At 59.6% G+C, this 18,800-nt stretch overlaps 2 protein-coding genes across 3 annotated transcripts in view; one reads left to right on the top strand and one right to left on the bottom strand.

The window, feature by feature from the left end:
• BTBD19 (BTB domain containing 19) lies at positions 1-7,307 on the top strand. Of its 2 annotated transcripts, XM_068141588.1 has the most exons (8): positions 1-208; positions 2,047-2,284; positions 2,426-2,479; positions 3,979-4,038; positions 5,275-5,343; positions 5,665-5,796; positions 6,010-6,135; positions 6,249-7,307. In XM_068141588.1, the coding sequence occupies exons 1-8, from the start codon at positions 120-122 to the stop codon at positions 6,381-6,383; spliced, it is 903 nt and encodes a 300-aa protein (XP_067997689.1). In that variant the 5' UTR covers positions 1-119; the 3' UTR covers positions 6,384-7,307. The 2 variants fall into 2 exon arrangements, with proteins under 2 accessions (XP_067997689.1, XP_067997688.1); XM_068141587.1 differs by lacking the exon at positions 5,275-5,343 and having other exon boundaries at positions 62-208.
• Positions 7,226-18,800, bottom strand: part of PTCH2 (patched 2) — a 21,877-nt gene continuing 10,302 nt past the window's right edge. The window contains 22 exon segments of the mRNA XM_068141585.1: positions 7,226-8,665; positions 8,777-9,190; positions 9,327-9,572; positions 9,956-10,055; positions 10,317-10,459; positions 10,599-10,736; positions 11,295-11,578; positions 12,087-12,267; positions 12,357-12,499; positions 12,771-13,083; positions 13,172-13,577; positions 13,699-13,817; positions 13,895-14,020; positions 14,104-14,196; positions 14,304-14,459; positions 14,538-14,669; positions 14,890-15,037; positions 15,388-15,509; positions 15,610-15,805; positions 17,617-17,708; positions 17,905-17,974; positions 18,096-18,285. Coding sequence (XP_067997686.1) covers positions 8,777-9,190; positions 9,327-9,572; positions 9,956-10,055; positions 10,317-10,459; positions 10,599-10,736; positions 11,295-11,578; positions 12,087-12,267; positions 12,357-12,499; positions 12,771-13,083; positions 13,172-13,577; positions 13,699-13,817; positions 13,895-14,020; positions 14,104-14,196; positions 14,304-14,459; positions 14,538-14,669; positions 14,890-15,037; positions 15,388-15,509; positions 15,610-15,805; positions 17,617-17,708; positions 17,905-17,974; positions 18,096-18,285 — 3,812 coding nt within the window. The 3' untranslated portion in view covers positions 7,226-8,665.

Genomic DNA, 18,800 nt, shown 5'->3' on the forward strand with positions numbered 1-18,800 from the left:
CGGCGCAGCGGCCTCCTCCCCAGGCCGGCCAGCCTGCCCCCGCCTGCCTCCTCTTGCCTCTCGCCTGGCCCTTGCCAGCCTCTCGCCTTCCTCCGCCGCCCTCCCCGAGGCAGCAGCACATGGCCGGACCCAGCTCGGCGCGGCTGCAGGGCGAAGCGGCCGCCTTCACCGCCGCCCTCCGCACACTGGTCAACAACCCCCAGTTCAGGTGAGGGGCCGGGGGGCCGCCACCCTCCCTCCCCGGCCATGCTGACGCTCCCCGGTGCCAGCGCCGCGCTGCTTTCCCACGGCCCCGAGCGCTGCTGGGCGTGTTTGGGGTCCCCGGGCGATGCGTGGAGCCCCGAGCAGCCGGCGTGGCGGCCATGGCTTGTGCCCTAGCCGGGCCCCCCCGCACGGCTTTTGCAGCGCTGCCCCCACAGCCCCAAGCCAGCAGGAGCCCAGGTCTGCCCGAATGCCTTCCCTTAGGACAGCCACCGCCTCTCTGGAGGGAGGAAGGTCCCCGGGTGTCCCCACACCCCCCCGGCTTTGTCCCCGGGTATGGTGCCAGGAGGACAAGGCAGTGTCTTGGGCTAAATCTTGTGCTGGGGGTCCTCTTTCTGTCAGGAGTGAGGGTACCCTGCTCTCCAGGGGTAGCCACCTGTGCTCATCACCTTTCCCACCCTAGCTTCAACACTCTTTTCCTTCAGCATCTCTAGCCTCCTTGCACCTTGGATGACAAGCAGCTAACACTCAATGTCTCTGCCTGGCAGCTGCCTGGCTGTGTGGTTCTCTTCACCTGCTTCATTCAGAGACCTGGCACAAATGCCAGAGCTATCTAAGGAACTCCCTGTTCTGTTGATTTTTTTTGCCACATAGAAGAGGAATTCTGGTGAAAAGTTCCCAGCCACAGTGCACTGAAGAAGTGGCTGCCAGCTTCTGGCCACCCCCAGCCCACATTATGCTTCTTTCATCTTTCCTGCATCTCACAACCTGAAACCTGTACTCTGCATCCATCAACCTTTGTCCTGCATCCTTCCACCTACACCCTGCAGCCTTCATCCTGTGCCCATTCTGCAGCCCAAGTCCTGCAGCCCAGAACCGCAGCTGGCATGCCACATCTCACAGCCTGCATTCTGCAGCCTGCTCCCTGCTTCCCCAGCTTGACCTGTGGACCATAGCCATGAAAGTTTATTTTGGTCCCTCTTCTACTATCAGTCACAGACAGCTCTGCTCACACTGCCCAGCATGCCTCAGCTGTGTGTATCATGATACACACTTCCCTCTGGTAGGCACCTCTACCTCCCTGTGGACACCTTGAGGGTGGGCCATGGGTTTGTGTATAGCCTTGTGGCAGCTAGAGTTTGTGTGATGCCTTCTGCTCATTGCTCTGCTGAGAGGAGAAAGGAATGAAGGGATGGATGGGCCGTGGCCACATCATGCACACTAGCAGACAATCCATTGCCTGCTGCCTTTTTCCCTATGTCACCTCCCTTTGCTGGGGCCTTGGGGCTGGGGAAAAGTGCTGGGAGTCTGTGGGGGACCAGGGCAGCAGGATAGACCTCATGTTCCAGTGTGCACCACAGGCCTAGTGGGGGGGCCCAGTGCCAGCCCTTGCAACAGACAGCAGTGCAAGAGGCTTCACATCCCTAAGCCCATGAGTCAGTGACCATGAGTCAAGGTGCCAGCCATGCTTTCCCCAGCTCTGCTGTGCCAGAAGAGAAAGTCACTTTCTCCAGCTGTCCCTGGCCTTTCTCTGCCCCATTCTGTGCCAGCACCCATGTCTGACTGTATCAGCCTCCATGGTCTCTGTGCCAGCACCTATGACTATTTGTGCTTGCTAGAGGAAGTGTCTTGCTCACCTCACCTGCAGCATTCAGATAGCTTCAAGGAGCCCCCACCAAGGACCTCTCTGTCCCTCTATTGGGAAAACCCTCTCTGTTAAAGGCACTGCCCCACAGGGATGGGAACCTAGCCAGTCCCTGCCTGTGTGCCCTGTCCCAGCCCTAGGGCATCCTGTACCCCACTTTCTCAGGTATCTCGTTCTTCATGGTCCCCTCTCCCTAACAGTGACGTGACGTTTGTGGTGGGCCCGGAGCAGCAGAAGGTGTTTGCACACCGCTGTGTGTTGGTGTGCCGCTGTCAGGCGTTCCAGGGGATGCTCTGCCAGGGGCCAGTGGACAGTGAGGACTCCACCAGCAGTGTCCCACCCCAGGGCCCCTTCATCCTGGGAAACGTGCAGCCTGAGGTCTTCCTGACTGTCATCGAGTTCCTCTACACAAACAGTGTCACCCTCAACAGACATATCGTGAGTAGGGCTGGGGCTGGCAGGGACCATGGGTGTGGGTGGACCAAGGGTAGGATGTACTTTGCAGTGCTGCTCATGGAGGGGATACTCTGATGCTTTCTGCCTGGCTTACAGTGCACTCAATGTCTCTCCTGCCTGTAGGCACTGGAGGTGCTGACCTCATCAGTGGAATATGGCCTGCAGGACCTGTGCAAGGTAAGTCCCTTCTTAGACTAGGGGTGGTGGTTCCCATGTGTCCCTGTCCTTATATGGCTGGTGGCTGGAGGTGGCCCTGAGCATGACCTTGTGATGTGTCACCAGGATCCAGTGCAGGCTCAGCCCCTGCTTCTCAATCCTGGAGGGTCTCTCCAGTGAGATCCCCCTTGAAGGGGTGCAACAATAGATTGGAACCCCATGGGGGCCAGGAAACCCCAGAGGAGGACAGAGGGATTCGTGTCTCCCACACAGCCGCAGGAAAGCCCCTGTTCCATCACCCGTGGATGCCCTCTGGTCATGTGGCAGGATGATGCCATAAGAAAAGCCCCAGTGCTGGAGAGCACTCAGCACCCCAGCTGCAGTGCTGCCAAAGGGGTGGTGCTTTGTGCTGGAAGGTTTTGTGAAGGCAGCAGTGAGCCAAAATGAGCAGTGGGAGCTAGACAAGGAGGGGGCAGGGAGCCGGAGCATCTCGGTGGCGCTGGGGAGGGCAGCCAGGCCACGTCATCAGAGTGATTCCTGAATTAGAGCCGGGCCGATCCCGTGACCTAGCAGCTCCTGGCTGCACTTCCCCTCCCTTCCCACCGCTGCAGGGAAGGGCTGAGCTGAGGCTCTGAGGAGCTTGTGTGTGCCGGGGTGGCGGAATGGCAGCTGCCCCATCACCCTGTGGGACAAGCTCAGCCAAAGCCCAGGTGTGGCAGGGGGGCTGTCAAACAGTGGCTAGGCAGCAGAGCAACATGAGGATGTTGCAAAAAAAGGGGGAATTCAGTGCCCCGGCCACATGACTTCCACCCCATCATCTGCCACATGCATCCCTGCGGGAAATGACTGGCAGTAGGAAGAGCCATAGAGGAGAGGAGACAGTGGTGGTGGAAAGGGGTTGACCCAGGACAGTGGGGAAAGCCCATGGCTGTTTCCCCAGCTGCAGGGTGACCTCATGTCCCTATGGCAAATGACTCATGGTCCTTCTACTCTGTCGGCTCCTCCCTGCACATCACATCCCCTTGGGTTTCCCCCTCAAGGTGGGTGGGAGGTAGGTCAGTCCCACTCCCCAGCAGACATGCCTGTCTGATTGCATCCCACCTGCATCACCCATATTTGGGCTGCAGCTGGAGTTGTTGGTCCCTTAGTAGTCACAGGTGGAAAGCAGCTGGCAGGCAGAACGGGACAAAGCTGGAGTCACCCAGTGCACTGCAGCTGGGACCAGGCCTGCCCTCTGTGGCTGGACGTGGCTGCGTGGGGGATTAGGTGACACACCTAAGGCTAGGAGGCTGGCTGGGGTTTGGTCACATCAAGCTCATTCTCTGGTGGAATCAGTACCTGGGCTGGCTGCCCACAGTCCATTGCTGTTTTAAGAACCCTGAAGGACTGGAGGTGTCTCCAACCCCTGTCCCATGCCCTGGGTCCTTAGGGAATGTTGAGAGTTGTGGGGTGGGGTGTTTGGGATGGGGTGTTTGGGCTGGGTCCCCCCTCTGCCCACCATCTCTTTATCTGTCCTCTAGCTGTGCGTCAAATTCATCAAGGACACACTGAGCATTGAGCAGGTCTGTGAGGCTCTGCAGGTGAGTCTGACCCCAGTGCAGTCACAGAGGATTAAAAATAATCAGTGTGCTTTTGGGGTAAGAGCTGGTCTGACCCTCCTGCTCTTGGCTGCTTGGTCAGGATTTCCTACCCCCCCCGGCCCAGAAGCTACCCTGCCATCTCCTGAGTGCATTGTAGCAGGGCTACAAGGGACATCAGGGCCACTGCAGTCTGATGGGGAAATGTCCTCATGCTAACCCGAGCAGGGTTACTCAGCATTTCCCAGTGCCAGGGCCTTTCAATCATTTGCATGAAACTGGGAGGCACTGTGTTTCTGGAAGATCTCATGGTTTTAAGGCCAGCCCCAAAAACCCTGCTGAGAGTTGGGGGCACCTAAAATAGCCTTGGAAGGGGTCTCAATGACCCTGCCATGCTGCTTGATGGGATCAAAGCTGCTCTCCAGAGAAGGGGAATTTGTTTCATCTCCCATGGGCCAAAGCAAAGCTCTTGGGGTGAGATGCTGGCCCTAGAACACAGAAGCTCCTGTCAGATATGGTGCCAGACCACCGTATCATAAGCAGAGCTAAAAGTGGCCTGGAGGAAATTAACAGAAAAGCCCAGAACAAAACAAACCTGAAGCAAACATATCACCGTCCCTCCCCACCTGCCTCAACATCAGTCCCCTGCTGTGGTGGAAGGGGAGGTGGAGGTGATGCTCGCCCTGCCTGTGCTGGTCCTGAGACCCCCAAACGTAAGGATGGGGACATGTCCCCCTAGTGCCCAGATGAGCAGTGCCAGCCCTGGAACTAGCATTGCTGGGGTAGGATGAGAGCACCCCAAATTCGTGCTTCAGCGGGAGATGGCAGCTATGGGGCAGGCTGGCACTGCCATCAGGAGGTAGGGTACATGTTGAGGGGCTCTGAGCTAACCTTTTGCCCATGCAAGTAGAGCTGAGACTGAGTGACACCATGTCCCTGCCTTGTGCCAGCCAGGGCTGGGTGACTTCCCCAAGCAGCAATGGAAGATCAGGTGGTTCCTGCTGACAGCAGGGCTGGGTGACCTTTGTGGGCAGTAGAGCCACCAAACCCTTTGTCATGGGGCAGACCAGCCAAGAAAGGGATCTTGGTTTCCCTTCCCCACTACACCTGTGCTGTGGCACCCATGCACAGGGGTGCTTGCTTCATCTGGGTCCCCAAGAATGTCCACATCTCTGTAGGACTTTGGCAGGGGATGCATCTTGCCCTGGATCTCCTCATGGGTGTTGTGTTGTCCCACAGGCTGCGGTGACCTATGGGCAGGCAGACCTCCAACAGCACTGCCTGGCCTTCATTGAAGGCTGCACTGCGGTACGGCTGGGGGTACTCCAGGGCATAGGGAGCACCAAGGTGTGGGGGAACACTGGGAAATACAGCATCAGGCAGGGGAGCAGGGCCCCTAAGAATGGAATGGGTGGAGGCTGGGCAGGGGAGGAAAGGGAGCAAATGGTATCTGTGGAGAAGATGCTGGCTGCTAGGTAGAGGAGGCTGAGGGGTACTGGGGTGCCAGGGAATGGGAGTCCGGATGGGCATATGCTGGATGCCAAGCTAGGATGGGTCTGATGGTCCAGGGAAGGGTGGGCTGGTGTGGGGTCCCAGCAGCAGTGCCCTGATGCTGCGGTGTGCTGGCAGGCAGTTGTACGGACACGGGGCTTCCACGAGCTCTCTGATGTGGTGCTGGCGCGGGTGCTGCGCAGCGACCGCCTGGCCGTGGATGAGCTGGACCTGGTACAAGCCGTGCGGGAGTGGGCACACGTCAGCTCGGTGAGCACTACAAAGAGGAGTGGTCCTGGCTGGGCCCCACCTCCAAGCAGAGCTACCCAGGGTTGTCTGGACCTCCCACCAGCCCAGACAGGGAACCCAGGTGCCCTGTCTCTGAGTTGTGTGATGGGTACAGAGGCTGTTCACTCCCTCTGAACCCCACTGCTGCTCAGGCCTGATCACCAGCCCCATCCCTCATATCCCACTGTCCGGCAGGCAGTCCTGGAGCGCCCAGTGTCTGAGGTGGCTGCCCTGCCCGTGCAAGAGCTACGCTTGCCCTTGCTAGCACCCAGCGAGCTGGCGACAGTGGAGAGACACAACCAGCAGGATCTGCTCATCCCGGTGAGCTGCTGCCTCTGCTCACGGTGCCCTAACTCCCCTCTTGGGCTGGAGGATGGTGCAGGGCAGGCTTTGGGGGAAGGACCGTGCCCCCATCGTTCTCCTCTCACCAACAGATGGAAAACATCGCAGCAGCCTGGCGGTCCCATGCCCTGAGGAAGGGGAGTGGGGTGCCCTCCCACCTCTGCCGGCCTCGTCGGGGCACACGGCCTCGTGACCATCACCGTCACCTTGACCCACATGCCAAGTAGGGGCTGGGTGGTGAGGTTACCCCCAGTCCAACCTGGAAGCTCAGGCAGCAGCAGCAGTGCCTCCCAAGCTGGGTGCTCTGCTGTGGTGCTGGACCCTGCCAGAGGCTTCCCGGGCCAAGAGCATCAACACAGCGCTTTGCCCTACAGCTTCGGAGTCAGGGCAGGATGCCTGGATCACAGCCAGCCATGGTGCGGGGACTGGGGTGAGGGGTCAGAGCTGTACGGTGGGGTGGGTGCGAGGACACTCAGCGGCCCACACGCAGCCTGGGTAGTGGTCCCGGGGGTGGTGGGGCTATAAGGGTCCTTTGCGAGATGGGGGAACAGGGCGACCTCGGCTTTTCGGAGACCCACTGCTGACCCCCGAGCCGGGCCCTTTGCTGAGCCTCTTCCCCAGAGCTGTGCTGCCCTCGGCCGGCAGCGAGGCTGCGCTGCAGCAAGCAGCGAGCGCTGGCTGCTGCCCGAGCAGGGCTACAAGCCCCGCCCCGCCCCCTGGCAGCGGAGCGGGATGGGGAGCCTGGGTCTTGGAGGAGGGAAGGTGGGAGGGGAGATCCCAGCATGTCTGCCCTCACTCAGTACCGCAGCTCCCACGCCAGTGACCCCTCCCCCATCCCGAGCCCCACCCCAAGCGGCTGCCTTGGCAGCAGTTGCCAGCCCCTCACAGCCCCCGGGATAAACACACACACCACCGAGGCTGCCAGCCCTTCCACACTCCATACCACACCGCTCCACAGCAGCACCCCCTTCTTGCACACCCCACTGCATGTGGGTCTGTCCTAAGCATACCCCCGCCCCGCCCCAGGCTGTGCCCCTCAGGATAAAGGGTCAGACACGGCAGGTAATTTATATATAATATATATATTTACTCTTTAAAAATAAACCTTCGGTCCCCACTACCGCCTGTACAAACTACAAAAATAAACCTTTGCTCTCTTTGATATAAATAACTTAGATGGCGTGGCGGGGGGGGGAGGGGGAGAAGGGGAAGAGGCTGCCCACCGTGCCCACGCCTGGCACGGGGACTGGGTGCCCAGGACCACCCCAGCTCAGCGGCAGTGTCTGGGTGCCGGGGAGGGCCGGGCTGCGGGCACTGCAAACGCCGATGGAGTTAAAGTGCTGGGTAACGGCGTGGACAGTGCCCGGGATGGGGATGGGGACATGGGACTGGCCTCAGGGACAGCCCCGTTGCACGGGGACACGGTGAGAAATACTATTTCCCAGTGAGATGTGCCCGCTGGCACCAAGGGTGCCCATGCCAGCATGCACGGCCCTGTGCCTGTCGCCAGCACATGCTGTCACCAGGGCCAGCACGGCACAAGGAGCTGTGACAGTGGGACAGCTCAGGTGCTCGGCACAACAAGGACCACCCCAGGGACCCCCCCTGCAAAACCCTGCATGTGCGGTGGGACGCAGCCGTGGCACATGCTCCATTTCCAGCCATCCCACGCTCACCAGTGGGGAAACTGAGGCACGGGGCAGAGCGTTGGATGGCGTGAGATGCCTGTGGCTACCCAGCACCCCTAGAGTGGGGGCATGAACAAGGTCTGTGCCCCTGCCCCGGGCTCCTGCTGTCTCTGGCAGGTAGCCCTGTGCCGGCAAAGGGCATGCCCCCTCCTGCCTGCACCCTGGGCAGCCAGGCAAGGCCATAGGCTGAGAAATAAATCTTTTAAAATAAGCTTAAAAATATATATCTCTCTATAGATAGTTTCCCTTTGCAATAAATAAAGGTGGGGAGTGCCCGCCCCAGGCCTTGCCCACAGCACCCCAGGGCATTGCTGTCTCTGGGGCTGCCCCCTTTATCAGGATGGGGGGCATCAGGGCACCCTGTTGGGGCACCCCAGCTCATGGCCCGGGTGGTGGGTCCCAGGAGGAGGTGACGGGGAGCTGGCAGTGACCCTGCAGTGGGGATGCTGGCACGGCACCGAGTCTGCCTTGCCAGCAGCTCCAGAAACAGAGGGGGGGTGGGGAGGGTTAGTGCTTCCATTTCTGGGGGGTCAACAAACCCAGGGCAGGATAATCCCAAGTCCTGGGTGAGGGAACATGGCACCATTGGCACAGCCCTAGATAGGAGACTTGTGAGCATGGCGTGGCCTGCACACAGCTTGCATAGAAGTGCCAGCCTGCCCTGCCAAGCACCAAGGGGTGTGGAGGTGGCTGATCTTCCTCAGCCGAAACCGGGGGGCATCACCGCTCCGGTGATTAGCAGCACTACGCGGGCAACCCCGCTCTGCACCCTCCTGTGCCCACCAGGTGCTGAGGAGATGCTCTGCCTCAGAGCTTGTAACCTGTGGGGAAAGAGAACAGGAGAGGTCATCCGGGTCCCTCCAAACCCACCCTGCACCCCCATAACAAAATGCAGGAGCCCCAGAGGAGAGTTCCTGTGTTCCCAAGCTCACCTAGTGCCGGGCACCTGCCCCTCGACGTCCCATGCTCTGCATCTCAAAGGCATCAGGCATAGCAGTGCCACCGGTGCTGGGCATGCTGGGCTCCTCCAGGCAGTCCCGCTCGCCACTGGCAAAGCCCTCAGGGCCAAAACTAGGGTAGGAGCCAGGCAGTGTGGGGTGCAGGGCCACTGTCACTGAAGCAGTGGCTGTGACAGTGGCATAGCTGCCGGCAGGACCCTGCAGGTGGGTGCTGTAGGTGGGCAGGGTTGTGGCAGGAGCTGGTCTGGCACCTGATGGGCAAGACTGTGCGTGGTCTTGGGCTGGCACAGAGCATGGCTCCCCAAAAGGCAGGGAGGGTGCAGGCTGGGGGCCAGGAGCCTCTTTCTTCCCTTGGACCTCTGGGCTGTCCTTATAGGGCTTCAGCACCTGAAAGGGAGACATGGAGCATGATGAGCATCCCTATGGCAACCCCACCAAGACCCGAAAGCCCCTGCCTCCCCTGGCTCTATCCATGACCCTCTTCCAGGGGATGCTAGGGGTGCCACAGTGGGCAGACACTCACGGTGATGCGGGGGAAGCTGGGGTCTTTGCCGGCTTCTAGCAGGATGTGTGCTGGAGCAGGGGGCACAATGAAAGCCCCCCGGGGGCTGCTTGGCCCCATGCCCTCTGCATAGTGTTCCGTGTCCGAGGCGTCAGGGAAGGCAGCAGGCCAGGCTGGGGCACGCCGGACATACAGCCCCCCAGGGCCCAGGCATGGGGGCACAGGCTCTGGCTGGGGCAGACGGGAGACATTTTCCACTGGGGATGCCTGGGGAGAGAGAGGGAAGTGTCAGAGGGACCTAGGACATACAGGGATGGAAGAGTGTGGGGTGGCAGGGAGCATGAGGTGATGAAAGGATGAAGTAAGGGCTATGTGAGGTGAGGGAGTTACAAGGTGAAGCAGAGATAGGGTCAAATGGGTCAGGGAGGGATGTGAGGTGAGGCAAGATTGGGGTCAAGCAGGTAATGGGCAAGGAGGATATGGGACAGAGAAAAGGATGGGGTTTCACAGAAGTTACAGGGTGAGGGGCTGAGTTGGGTAGGAAGTGAGGTTGGGACAGCACAACACAAGGATGGGTATAGGGTGAAGGGGCAACAGGGGATTGAGAGAGGCAGGGAGGGACAGGCAGAGGCAGGTTGGGGGTCTTGTACCTCAGGGGGTGGCCCGATGATGGAGAGCAGGACTGGCAGCAGCACCAGCCCATTGAACAGCCCCAGCAGCGTCAGGATGGTGAGCACCGCAAAGAAGTACCTGGGGGGGCAGCCCACAGAGAGGGTAAACAAGGACAGATGCCATGAAGCCCATCCCATCCCAAACACGGCTTCCCACACCACACCACACCACACACCCCAACTTCTCCAAATCTTCTCAGTTCCCATGCAAGATGAGGTTGGTGCCCTCATCCTTGCCAGCTGTCCCACCAGCCATAGGGGGCTGTCACACTCATCAGCCCCCACTGCCAAACCTCTTGGGAGGCAGCAAGTGGCTGGTTTACCACCCTCCAGTGCTCACCTCATGATGAAGTCAAACTCAGAGCCAGCCAACATGAGGACGCCCAGGAGGGTGGAGACAGCACCATCCATCACGGGGGCAAAGGTGTGCTCCAGTGCCGTGGCTGAGCGCACGTTCCTGCTCCCCGCAGCTGTCAGGAAGCCCTGCATGGCACAGGGATGTCACACAGGGCTCACCCCGTGTGCCACCCATGATTTGACCACCCATCAGCACATAGCCAAGGGGGTGAGGGTGCTGGGGAGAGGGAGATGGCGTGCCCTGCAGTTGAGCAGGGATGCTCACCAGAGCCACATGGACGGTGAACTCCACACCAATGCCCACCGAGGCAATGAGAATGACCACCGGGATGGCACTCAGCTTGATGCCCATCAGCCCCATGATGCCGAACAACTCCACTGCCATCATGGCCAGGATGGAGACCTAGGGAGGTGGTGAAGTCAGGTTGATCTGATTAGCTATTCACTGCCCTGGCATGCCAGGTCCTACCCCTCCATATAGGGCAGTCTCATTTCATTGTTCGTTTTCCTTCTGTTCAGGGTGTCTCTCTGTCCCATTTAATGCAAGTGACCCTCACCCTCCTCTGCATGGATGTCCCCAAACCCCTGCTTACTACATACAGTCCCTTCACAAGACGTGTCCCTGATCCCTCTATATGAGTGTCCCAATCAATGCCATCTGCATAAGGGTGTTCCCTTCACCCTCTTCTGCACAGATGTCCCCAGACCCCTGACCTCTCTCTGTGTTCCCTTCGTAAGCAGTGTCCCTGCTCCCTTCACATGGGTGTGTCTCCCATCCACTGCTACCTACATAAGGGTGTGCCTTCCACCCTGGGTGTCCCTGGCTGCCCCATCATACCAAAACAGATATCCAGGTCTACCCAGCAAGATGGGAGAAGGGCAGCATGTCCCTGCCCTCACCCATCAGGAAGGCAGCAGGCCACTCACACTCCTGTCCCCATGCATCTGGGTGCATACTCACAATGATGCCAGCTGTCCAGGGGTTGAGCAGCAGCAGGGCACAGACGAGGAAGGTGCAGGCCAGCAGGATGCTGATGGCTAGCAGGAACCAGTGGCGCAGGCCTATGTACTGCTCCCAGAAGAGGAATGGGTAGCCACTGGGGTAGCTGAGCACCCCATGACGCTGGGCAGCCTCCCGGCAGATGGCTCGCACGCTCTCAATGGCCTCCACGAAGTCGGCAGTGCGACGCAGCCCGCTCAGGTAGAAAGGGAACTGGGCAAACTCCAGCGGCTGGGCTGCTGGGACTAGGGAGGAGAGCGCGGGCAGCATGAGGGTATGGGTGGCACAGTGTCACCCCAGCCACACCACCTTGATACCACAGGGCCGGGGAGTGTGGGGGGAACTGACTGGGGGGCAAGGAAGAGGGGGCATTTCTCTGATTGCAGAATGCTTGTGGGATTTGGGGGTTACAGTGAGCAAAAGGTTTCTCTGCAGGGGAATGTTTGTGGGGCAGAGGGAGAACAGAGTGGAAGGGCTTTGCAGTAAGATGCTCACGGGCTAGAGCAAGGTAGTGCTGCATGCTAAGGGCACAGGGAATACGCAGTGGAGTGCTCAGGGTGCAGAGGGATGAGTGTGGAGCACGGGGAAACAGAGCAATTTTTCTACTAGAGAATTCTGATGGGATAAGGGATCTGTGGGATTTCTCTTTGGGGAGATTCCTGCAGGGCAGGAAAGGTGTAGGAAGCAAGGTCCTCGGCAGGGAGGATGCCAGGAGGTGGAGAGGACCATGGGAAGCCCTGCACTCTCACTCACTTCGCAGGTTCTCGCCCGTGGTGTCATACTTGTCATGGATCCACTCGGGTGGTGGGGGATAGAAGTTGGCCTGGGAGGCAGCAAAGCCCAAGGGGTCATTGCTGGCCCACACCGTCAGGCAGATGTAGAAAGTGTCAGGGGGGATGATACCGTTCTCGTCCACCAGCCGCCGCGTGGTCAGCTGCAGAGAGAAAACAGGAGCAGACGTGAGCTGGGCAGCAGGCACAGAGTCATCCCCAGCCCAGTCAACCCAGCCCTGTCCCCACGCACCTGATTGAAGTTGAAGGGCTCCTTCTTGTTGCCAGTCTGGATTAGGAGCTTGTAGGCCAGCGCCCCATCCTCAGAGCCATTGCGGTAGCTGTCATGGGTGATGCGCCCAGCTTGCCAATCCTTGTCAAAAGTGGCCTGGAGTCCTGGGGACACAACATGGGAGTGAGCATCCCTTGGAGAACATCACCCTGCATGGTATCCTGTGTGCTCCATGGAGCATGGTGCCAGTGGGATGGGTGTGCAGAAACCCTGGGGCTCAGCTTGCCATTGCTGGGCAGCTTGGGGACACTATGAGACCACGCTCCCCAGGCTGCCACACACCCGGGAAGCCATTTCCAGGCCAGTGGGTAAGGTGCAGGCTGGAGAGAGGGTTCTTGGGCAGGGGATGTGATGGAGAAGAGGGGTGTCCCTCACCTCGCAGCCAGTCCTGGAAATAATGGAGCCACATCTTGGGCAGGTCGCGATTGCCCTCCCGCACCACATACTTGACGGTGCTGAAGGCCTGGTGCAGGTTGAGCAGGGCAGCTTGGGCACCTGGGTAGTGGAAGCCACCCTTGGTGACAATAAACATGTTGTAGAAGGAGAAGTACTTGAACTGGGCCGAGATGAAGGCATGAGCTTTGGTGTCCCGTGGCACGATGTCCGTCAGGTAGAGACCATCGTGCACCATGGTGGTGCCGTAGAGGCTCAGCCCCAGCAGCGCCAGGAACAGCACTGCTACCACCACCTGTGGGGACAACAAGAGGAAGGTCAGAAGGGGGTCCTGTGCCACCCACTCAACTCAGGTGGCATTGCTGGGGCTGTCCCCACCTCACCTTGGTCCGGGTGCGCAGGAGAAGCGGGGCGTATTTCTCCCGGGCAAAGTCGGCGAGGCTCCAGCGGCAGAATGGCAGAGGAACGCACTCCCGCCCGCCTTTGGCCTCGTCCAGCTGAGCCAGAAGATCTCGAGTGGAGCTGGACGGAGCAAAGACCTGCGAGCCCAGGGGGTCAGTGGGGGGCAGGAGGACAGCTGGTGAGGTGCACACCTGGGAGGTAGGCGGCAAGACAGTGACAACATGGTGGCCTGAGGAGTCACAGCGTGTGAAGGCTTGCACAGTGGTGGTGATCTGGGTGCTTGTGGCCATGCCAGGGTGCCCATATGGGGAAGGGTGGCAGGCATGGTTGTCGTTGGCATCGGCAAGCTCCTGGGGTTGGATCTGGATGACTCGTGATGAGCAAGGGCTGCAGAGAGTGAGGAAAGGAGGAGAGAGGGAATAAAAAGAAAATGTTGAAGGAGAGGAACAGAGTCACCCCATGGCTCTAGTGGGGTTCCATAGGGTCAGCATTAGCCCAGCACTGGTACCTGTAGAAGCAGCAGAGGATGTCGAGCCGACGTTTCTCTCGACGGTACAGGTCCAGGCTTAGGATAGCAGGGAAGACAAACAGCACCATGGTGAAGTTGAATACCACAACCACTGCAGCCTGTGGGCAGAGGCAACATGTCAGAGTTGGGTCTGGCCAGCCCTTACTGCTCCCCTGGAGAGGGACCCTGGCCCTACCTGGAGGGAGAAGGCACGCAGGGCAGGGATGGGCACCAGGGCTGCCATGAAGAAAGCAATCATGTTGCTGACTGAGGTGAGAGTCACGCTGGTCCCTGTGCGCTTCAGGCACTCACCTGTCCGCTCCTGCAGGGATAGAGAGAATGATGAGAGGAGCTCCATCAAGTTCAGAGGGGACTGGGAACCCCTGGGTAGGGCCCAGTACTAACCTTGAAGGGGATGTGCTGGCTGGTCTCAGTGAAGGCATGAGCCAGGAGGAACATGTCATCCACACCAATGCCAAGAGCAAGGAAGGGCAGTACCTGCAAGAGAGCAGCTGACATCAGTGGGAGAAACATGGCCACTGGCTGGGAGGGGACCTGGCCACCCCACAACACCCATGGTAACAAGTTGTTCCCCTGACACATACCTGGGTGGTGGCTGCGTTGAAGGAGATGCCCAGCAATGAGCAAAGCCCCAGGCCAGAGGCCACAGAGAGTGCCACAAGCAGGACCCCAGCCAGGCCCACAGCCCCTTGGGACTTGGAGCAGTCCCATCGCAGCATAGTGACGCAGGCGTAGGCCAGCTGGAAATGCACAGTGGGTTAGTGGGGATAGAGGGGATGAAAAAGGGACTGTGGGGGACAGAGAGAGGACACACGCACCATGAGAAGGTAGCCTCCGGCCACTCGGATGACGCTGATGTCAGAGAAGGACTTCATGATGTCATTGAGCGTGGTGGTGGAGAAAGCATGGACATTCTGCGTCGCGTTGGGTGGGATGGAGTCCTGTGCCAACTGCCAGAGACACATCCCATTAAAGGAGTCAGGACCACCTGGCTCCCCAGTACATCCCCCTGCTCAGAGCCACCTGGGATGTCAGTCACCCTGGGGACCCACCAGACCACAAGAGAGGGATGCCCTGACCCACAGCCACATGAAAACCTGGGTGCAGGGGGATGCTACGCACAGGTTAACTCCTGACCAGTCCCACATGGGGGCTGTTCCCTCTGCTCACCTCCACAAATTTCCTCTGCCAGGCTTCCAGGATGGCGCCTGCCTTCTCCTCGCTCCAGCTGATGTCATGGATCTCATAGTCATCCTTGAAGTGTTCAAAGAGCTGCCGGGGACTCATGAGGAGGAACATGGTCTGCAGGGCCTCGGCGCTGGAGGACAGGCATGCACCTTGCTGGGACCAACTGCAGTGCTCCAGGATGCAGGAATGGGCCCATCCCCCACCCAAAGGCTCCCAGCCTCACTGCAGACACCTGGGGGAGGATCCAGGCATCCTGCCCCCGACCTTGCTCTGAAGCACTGCCCCACTTGCCAGCCCCATACACTTGCTAGCCTCACATGCTCTCCCAGACAGCTCCGCAGCCCCTCCTGCAGCCAAGGCAGGTTCCCATGGGCACCAGATAAGGGTGAAGGGACCACACTCCAAACCATCCCCAGAGTGAGTGCTGTGGCTGGGTCCCTGCTCTATGCCCAGAGACACCCGCACCACAGTGGCTCTTACCGTAGCAGCTTGCCCTGGGAGTCTTTGGTCGTGCCACCTAAAATCAGCTCCTGCTGCCAGCGCATGAACTTCCTGGAGAAGCCATGGCAGCCCCCTGAGAGCTCAGCTGGGATATCAGGGCTCTGTGGGCAGAGGGGAAGCATCAGGAATGCAGGACTGTGGGGTAGGCAGGAGAGCAGCAAGCCCCCCCACCGCTCCCGGTCCCCACGGGCTGTGACGCACCTGCTGGCTCTGCTTGTTGGGGGCACTGGGAGGGCACTGGGGGTCGTGGGGGTCTAGGCAAGGCCGCTCCATGTAAGCCTGCCCCACCTCTGCCTTATCCAGCAGCTCTCTGAAACCTTCCAGGGACGTGAATTGCCCCAGCTCCTCCATCAGCTGCAGAGGGTCCAGGTTGCTCCACTGGATGTCTGGGCGGCCCCTGAGGAGAGAGTCATCGAGGTGATGCTGAAAATCACGTGTAGTACCACCATGACCATTGCCACCCCATCCCACGGATTCTGGACATGCCTTTCAAGGCAGAGTGCAAGGACACAGAGGAGCAGAATCAGTCTTCAGTGCATCCCCTACCCCTTCCTGGGATTGCCTGCAGCATCCCCGTGCCCCGGCACAGTGCAGCGGGCCGTGCCCGAGTCAAGTAGCGTGCCTGATCCTGTTAGCCTGGGACAAAGCGTGGGGAGCCGGCCCCACCGCCCGGCCCGGCTTTGTGCAAGCAGTCAGGCCGATTACTGCCCGCGGGCTAACATCTTGATAGAGGGGAGCAGGCAGGCAAGATCTCCCAGCATCCCTTCTAGCCCTTCCTGCCATCTAACCCCACGGTGCAGGTTTTAAGGCTCAGAAGCGGTTCTGGGGCTGAGGACGGTGCTGGGAGTTGGGTGTACACTAGGTCCTTGGAGTCCAGCAGGACCCCACAGAACTTGGATACACAAGAAAAGAGACTTTTCCACTGCCTGTGGATGGTCTGCTCCTCCATCTCAGCCTAGGGTGCCAGGGGCCAGCTCCCAGCCACACTTGGCTTCTTTTTAAGACAGAAAGAACACACAAAAAAGCCAATAACCCAACCCAGCGCTCCAAAGAGGGAAAGAAAAAGCCCCAAGCGAGTGTGGGCTCTGGGGAGAAACGCAGCCTAATAATTCATGAAGGCTGGCTGGGCCGGAGCCGGCCGCTCAAGATTCCCACATACCAACCGGAGCTGCTGCTGCTTCCAAAGAGAGCCCCTTTTATCTGCTTTCGCTTGCTTCACTGAGCCAGGGCAAATCCTTTTGTCTTTCCATAGATTGCTGCTCTTTGTTCTCCCAGCTCCCGCCCCGCTCGCCCCTCGGCGTTAAAAAGGGGGACAGTCCCCATGGGCTGGCCGGCGCTCAGCTGGTGTGCTCGCCGGGCACCCACTCACCCGTCTGCAAGCAGAGATGGATCCCGCTGCTGCTACGGCTGCCACCCTGCCTGCTATGTGGCCCAGCCCCAGGATGTTGCCCACTGTGGCAGATGATGTCACCAGCATCCCACTTGGCACAGCCACCCCAGCCCCTCTTTGCCCCGGCTCCCAGCTGCTCCCCAAGCTGTGACGGGGAGAACCTGAGGTTCTGGGGGGTAAAAGCTGGTCCCCTACTCCTGGCTAGGGATGTTGCGGCCCCTTCCCCCTCCTCCCGTCCAGCAGCAGCCTGAATAAGGCCACTATTTCATCTGTTTGGCAAGGGGCAGCTTTCAGAGCAGCATTAGCATGAGAAAGCATGGGGCTTCGTTTGCTGACAATGCACTAGCCGCCTGGCTCTCCCGGACAAACACAGGCGTAAACAGAAGGAATGTTGGGGGGGGGGGTTCCCCCCACCCAGCCCAGGGTCCCCAGCCCCACCACTGTGGTGCAGAGAGCTGGCCAGAGTCACCCACCCAGGGGACTCTGTGCTTTCTATGTCCCTGGGCACAGCACAAGAGTGTAGGTCCTTCTTCACCATTGTGGCACCCACAAAGCACTGTTCAGGGGAGCAGCCCCAGGGATCTGCCTGTGGCATCCTGTGCCCCCATTCCTGGTCAGTGTGATGGCACAGCATGGCATGGCATGGCTGGGCTGGGTGCAGAGTGGTGGTGGGACCATCCTGGGGCTGAGCAGAACAAGCAGTAGCACCAGTGGAACCTTCGGGTATCAGGGCCAAGCTGCATGGGGAGGTGAAGAACAGCGCCTCAGCAGCACCCCCAGCCCCTGCTCCCACCTGCAGCATCCCCCAGAACACTCACGGGAGGTAGGCTGAGCCTCCCTGCAGCTTGGAGCCTTCCCAGAAGCAGTCCAGCGGTGTTAGGATCACACAGGGGAACAGCTTCTCTATCATCTGCAGGAAAAGGAGATGTGAGGGGTCAGCAGGGATGAATCAAGTCCCCTCCACTCCCCACCCAGTTCTACCAGGCTGCCCAAACCTCTGCCCTCCCACATGGAGCCTTTAGACCACAGCCCAGCTGCTGCCCTTTCCTGGGGGCTCAATGCCTCGTGGGGGGCTCTGCGGGGGCCATGCCATGCCCAGCACTCACCCTCTCGATCATGCCGTTCTCAATGATGGGGACACCCGACTTGTAGCAGATCTTGTTTAAATCCCACGATCTGGAAAAGCAGGAGGAGGAGCTGAGGACGGGCATCATCCCGCAGGGGACACAGTAAAGGGTGGGAGGACACACAGGGCATGGCAGGGGTCTCCGCCCCCAACTCCCGAAGCTGGACTCACTTTCCGTACAGCGAGACTTGGACTTTGCTGGCGGCCAGGGCCGCCTCGAGGTGGAGCTGCAGGGCCTCCTGCGTTAGGATGTTCTCCCCATCCCTCTTCGGGGTCTGGATCAACATCTGAGAGGTGTAGACAGACTCCTCGCCCAGCTTCTCCTTGGTGTAGCGCAGCTCCTGGCTCACTCGGCTGCCGGCTGCAGAGAGGACCACGACGCGTCCTGTCAGTGCCAAGGCTGGCAGAGCCCCCATTCCACCTACTTGTCTAGCCCATCAGGATGCCCAGGGAAAGGGACAGGCAAGGCTGAGACCCTACAGCATCAGATGATGCCACGTTAACCTGGGGGCACTTCTTGCCATGGGGTTTCCCAGCTCTTGCATGCTCTGGGTGCTCACACCCGGGGGACTCAAGCAGGGAGAATCCCAGTCACACCGGACCAGGCATTCCCCAGGTCCTATTCAGTATTTCCGGTCTCAGAGGGGCTCTTAGGCTTTGCTTTCCCTGGGAAAACCCAGCGGATGGATGGCTTGTGAAGCAGATAGGACACATCTTGCCCACTCCCACCCATGAGCTTTGGTGGGTGTTGCAGATGCCCAGTGCAACTGGTATCCAATGCAGCGAATGAAAACAGAGACATTCCCCACCATTTCTGCCCATGGCACCTCAAGACAGGCATTGTTTTGACCACAGAATGGATACAAGGAGAGGTAG

Source organism: Melanerpes formicivorus, unplaced genomic scaffold (assembly GCF_026170545.1).
Source record: "Melanerpes formicivorus ecotype bairdi unplaced genomic scaffold, bMelFor1.0.p_v2 SCAF_7, whole genome shotgun sequence".
NCBI classification, from domain to species: domain Eukaryota; kingdom Metazoa; phylum Chordata; class Aves; order Piciformes; family Picidae; genus Melanerpes; species Melanerpes formicivorus.

Coding starts and splice junctions, on each gene's coding strand:
- BTBD19 (XM_068141588.1), top strand. CDS start 120: ATGGCCGGACCCAGCTCGGCGCGGCTGCAGGGCGAAGCGGCCGCCTTC. Junction 2,285..2,425: donor TCACCCTCAACAGACATATC/GTGAGTAGGGCT, acceptor TCCTGCCTGTAG/GCACTGGAGGTGCTGACCTC. Junction 6,136..6,248: donor AGCAGGATCTGCTCATCCCG/GTGAGCTGCTGC, acceptor TCTCACCAACAG/ATGGAAAACATCGCAGCAGC.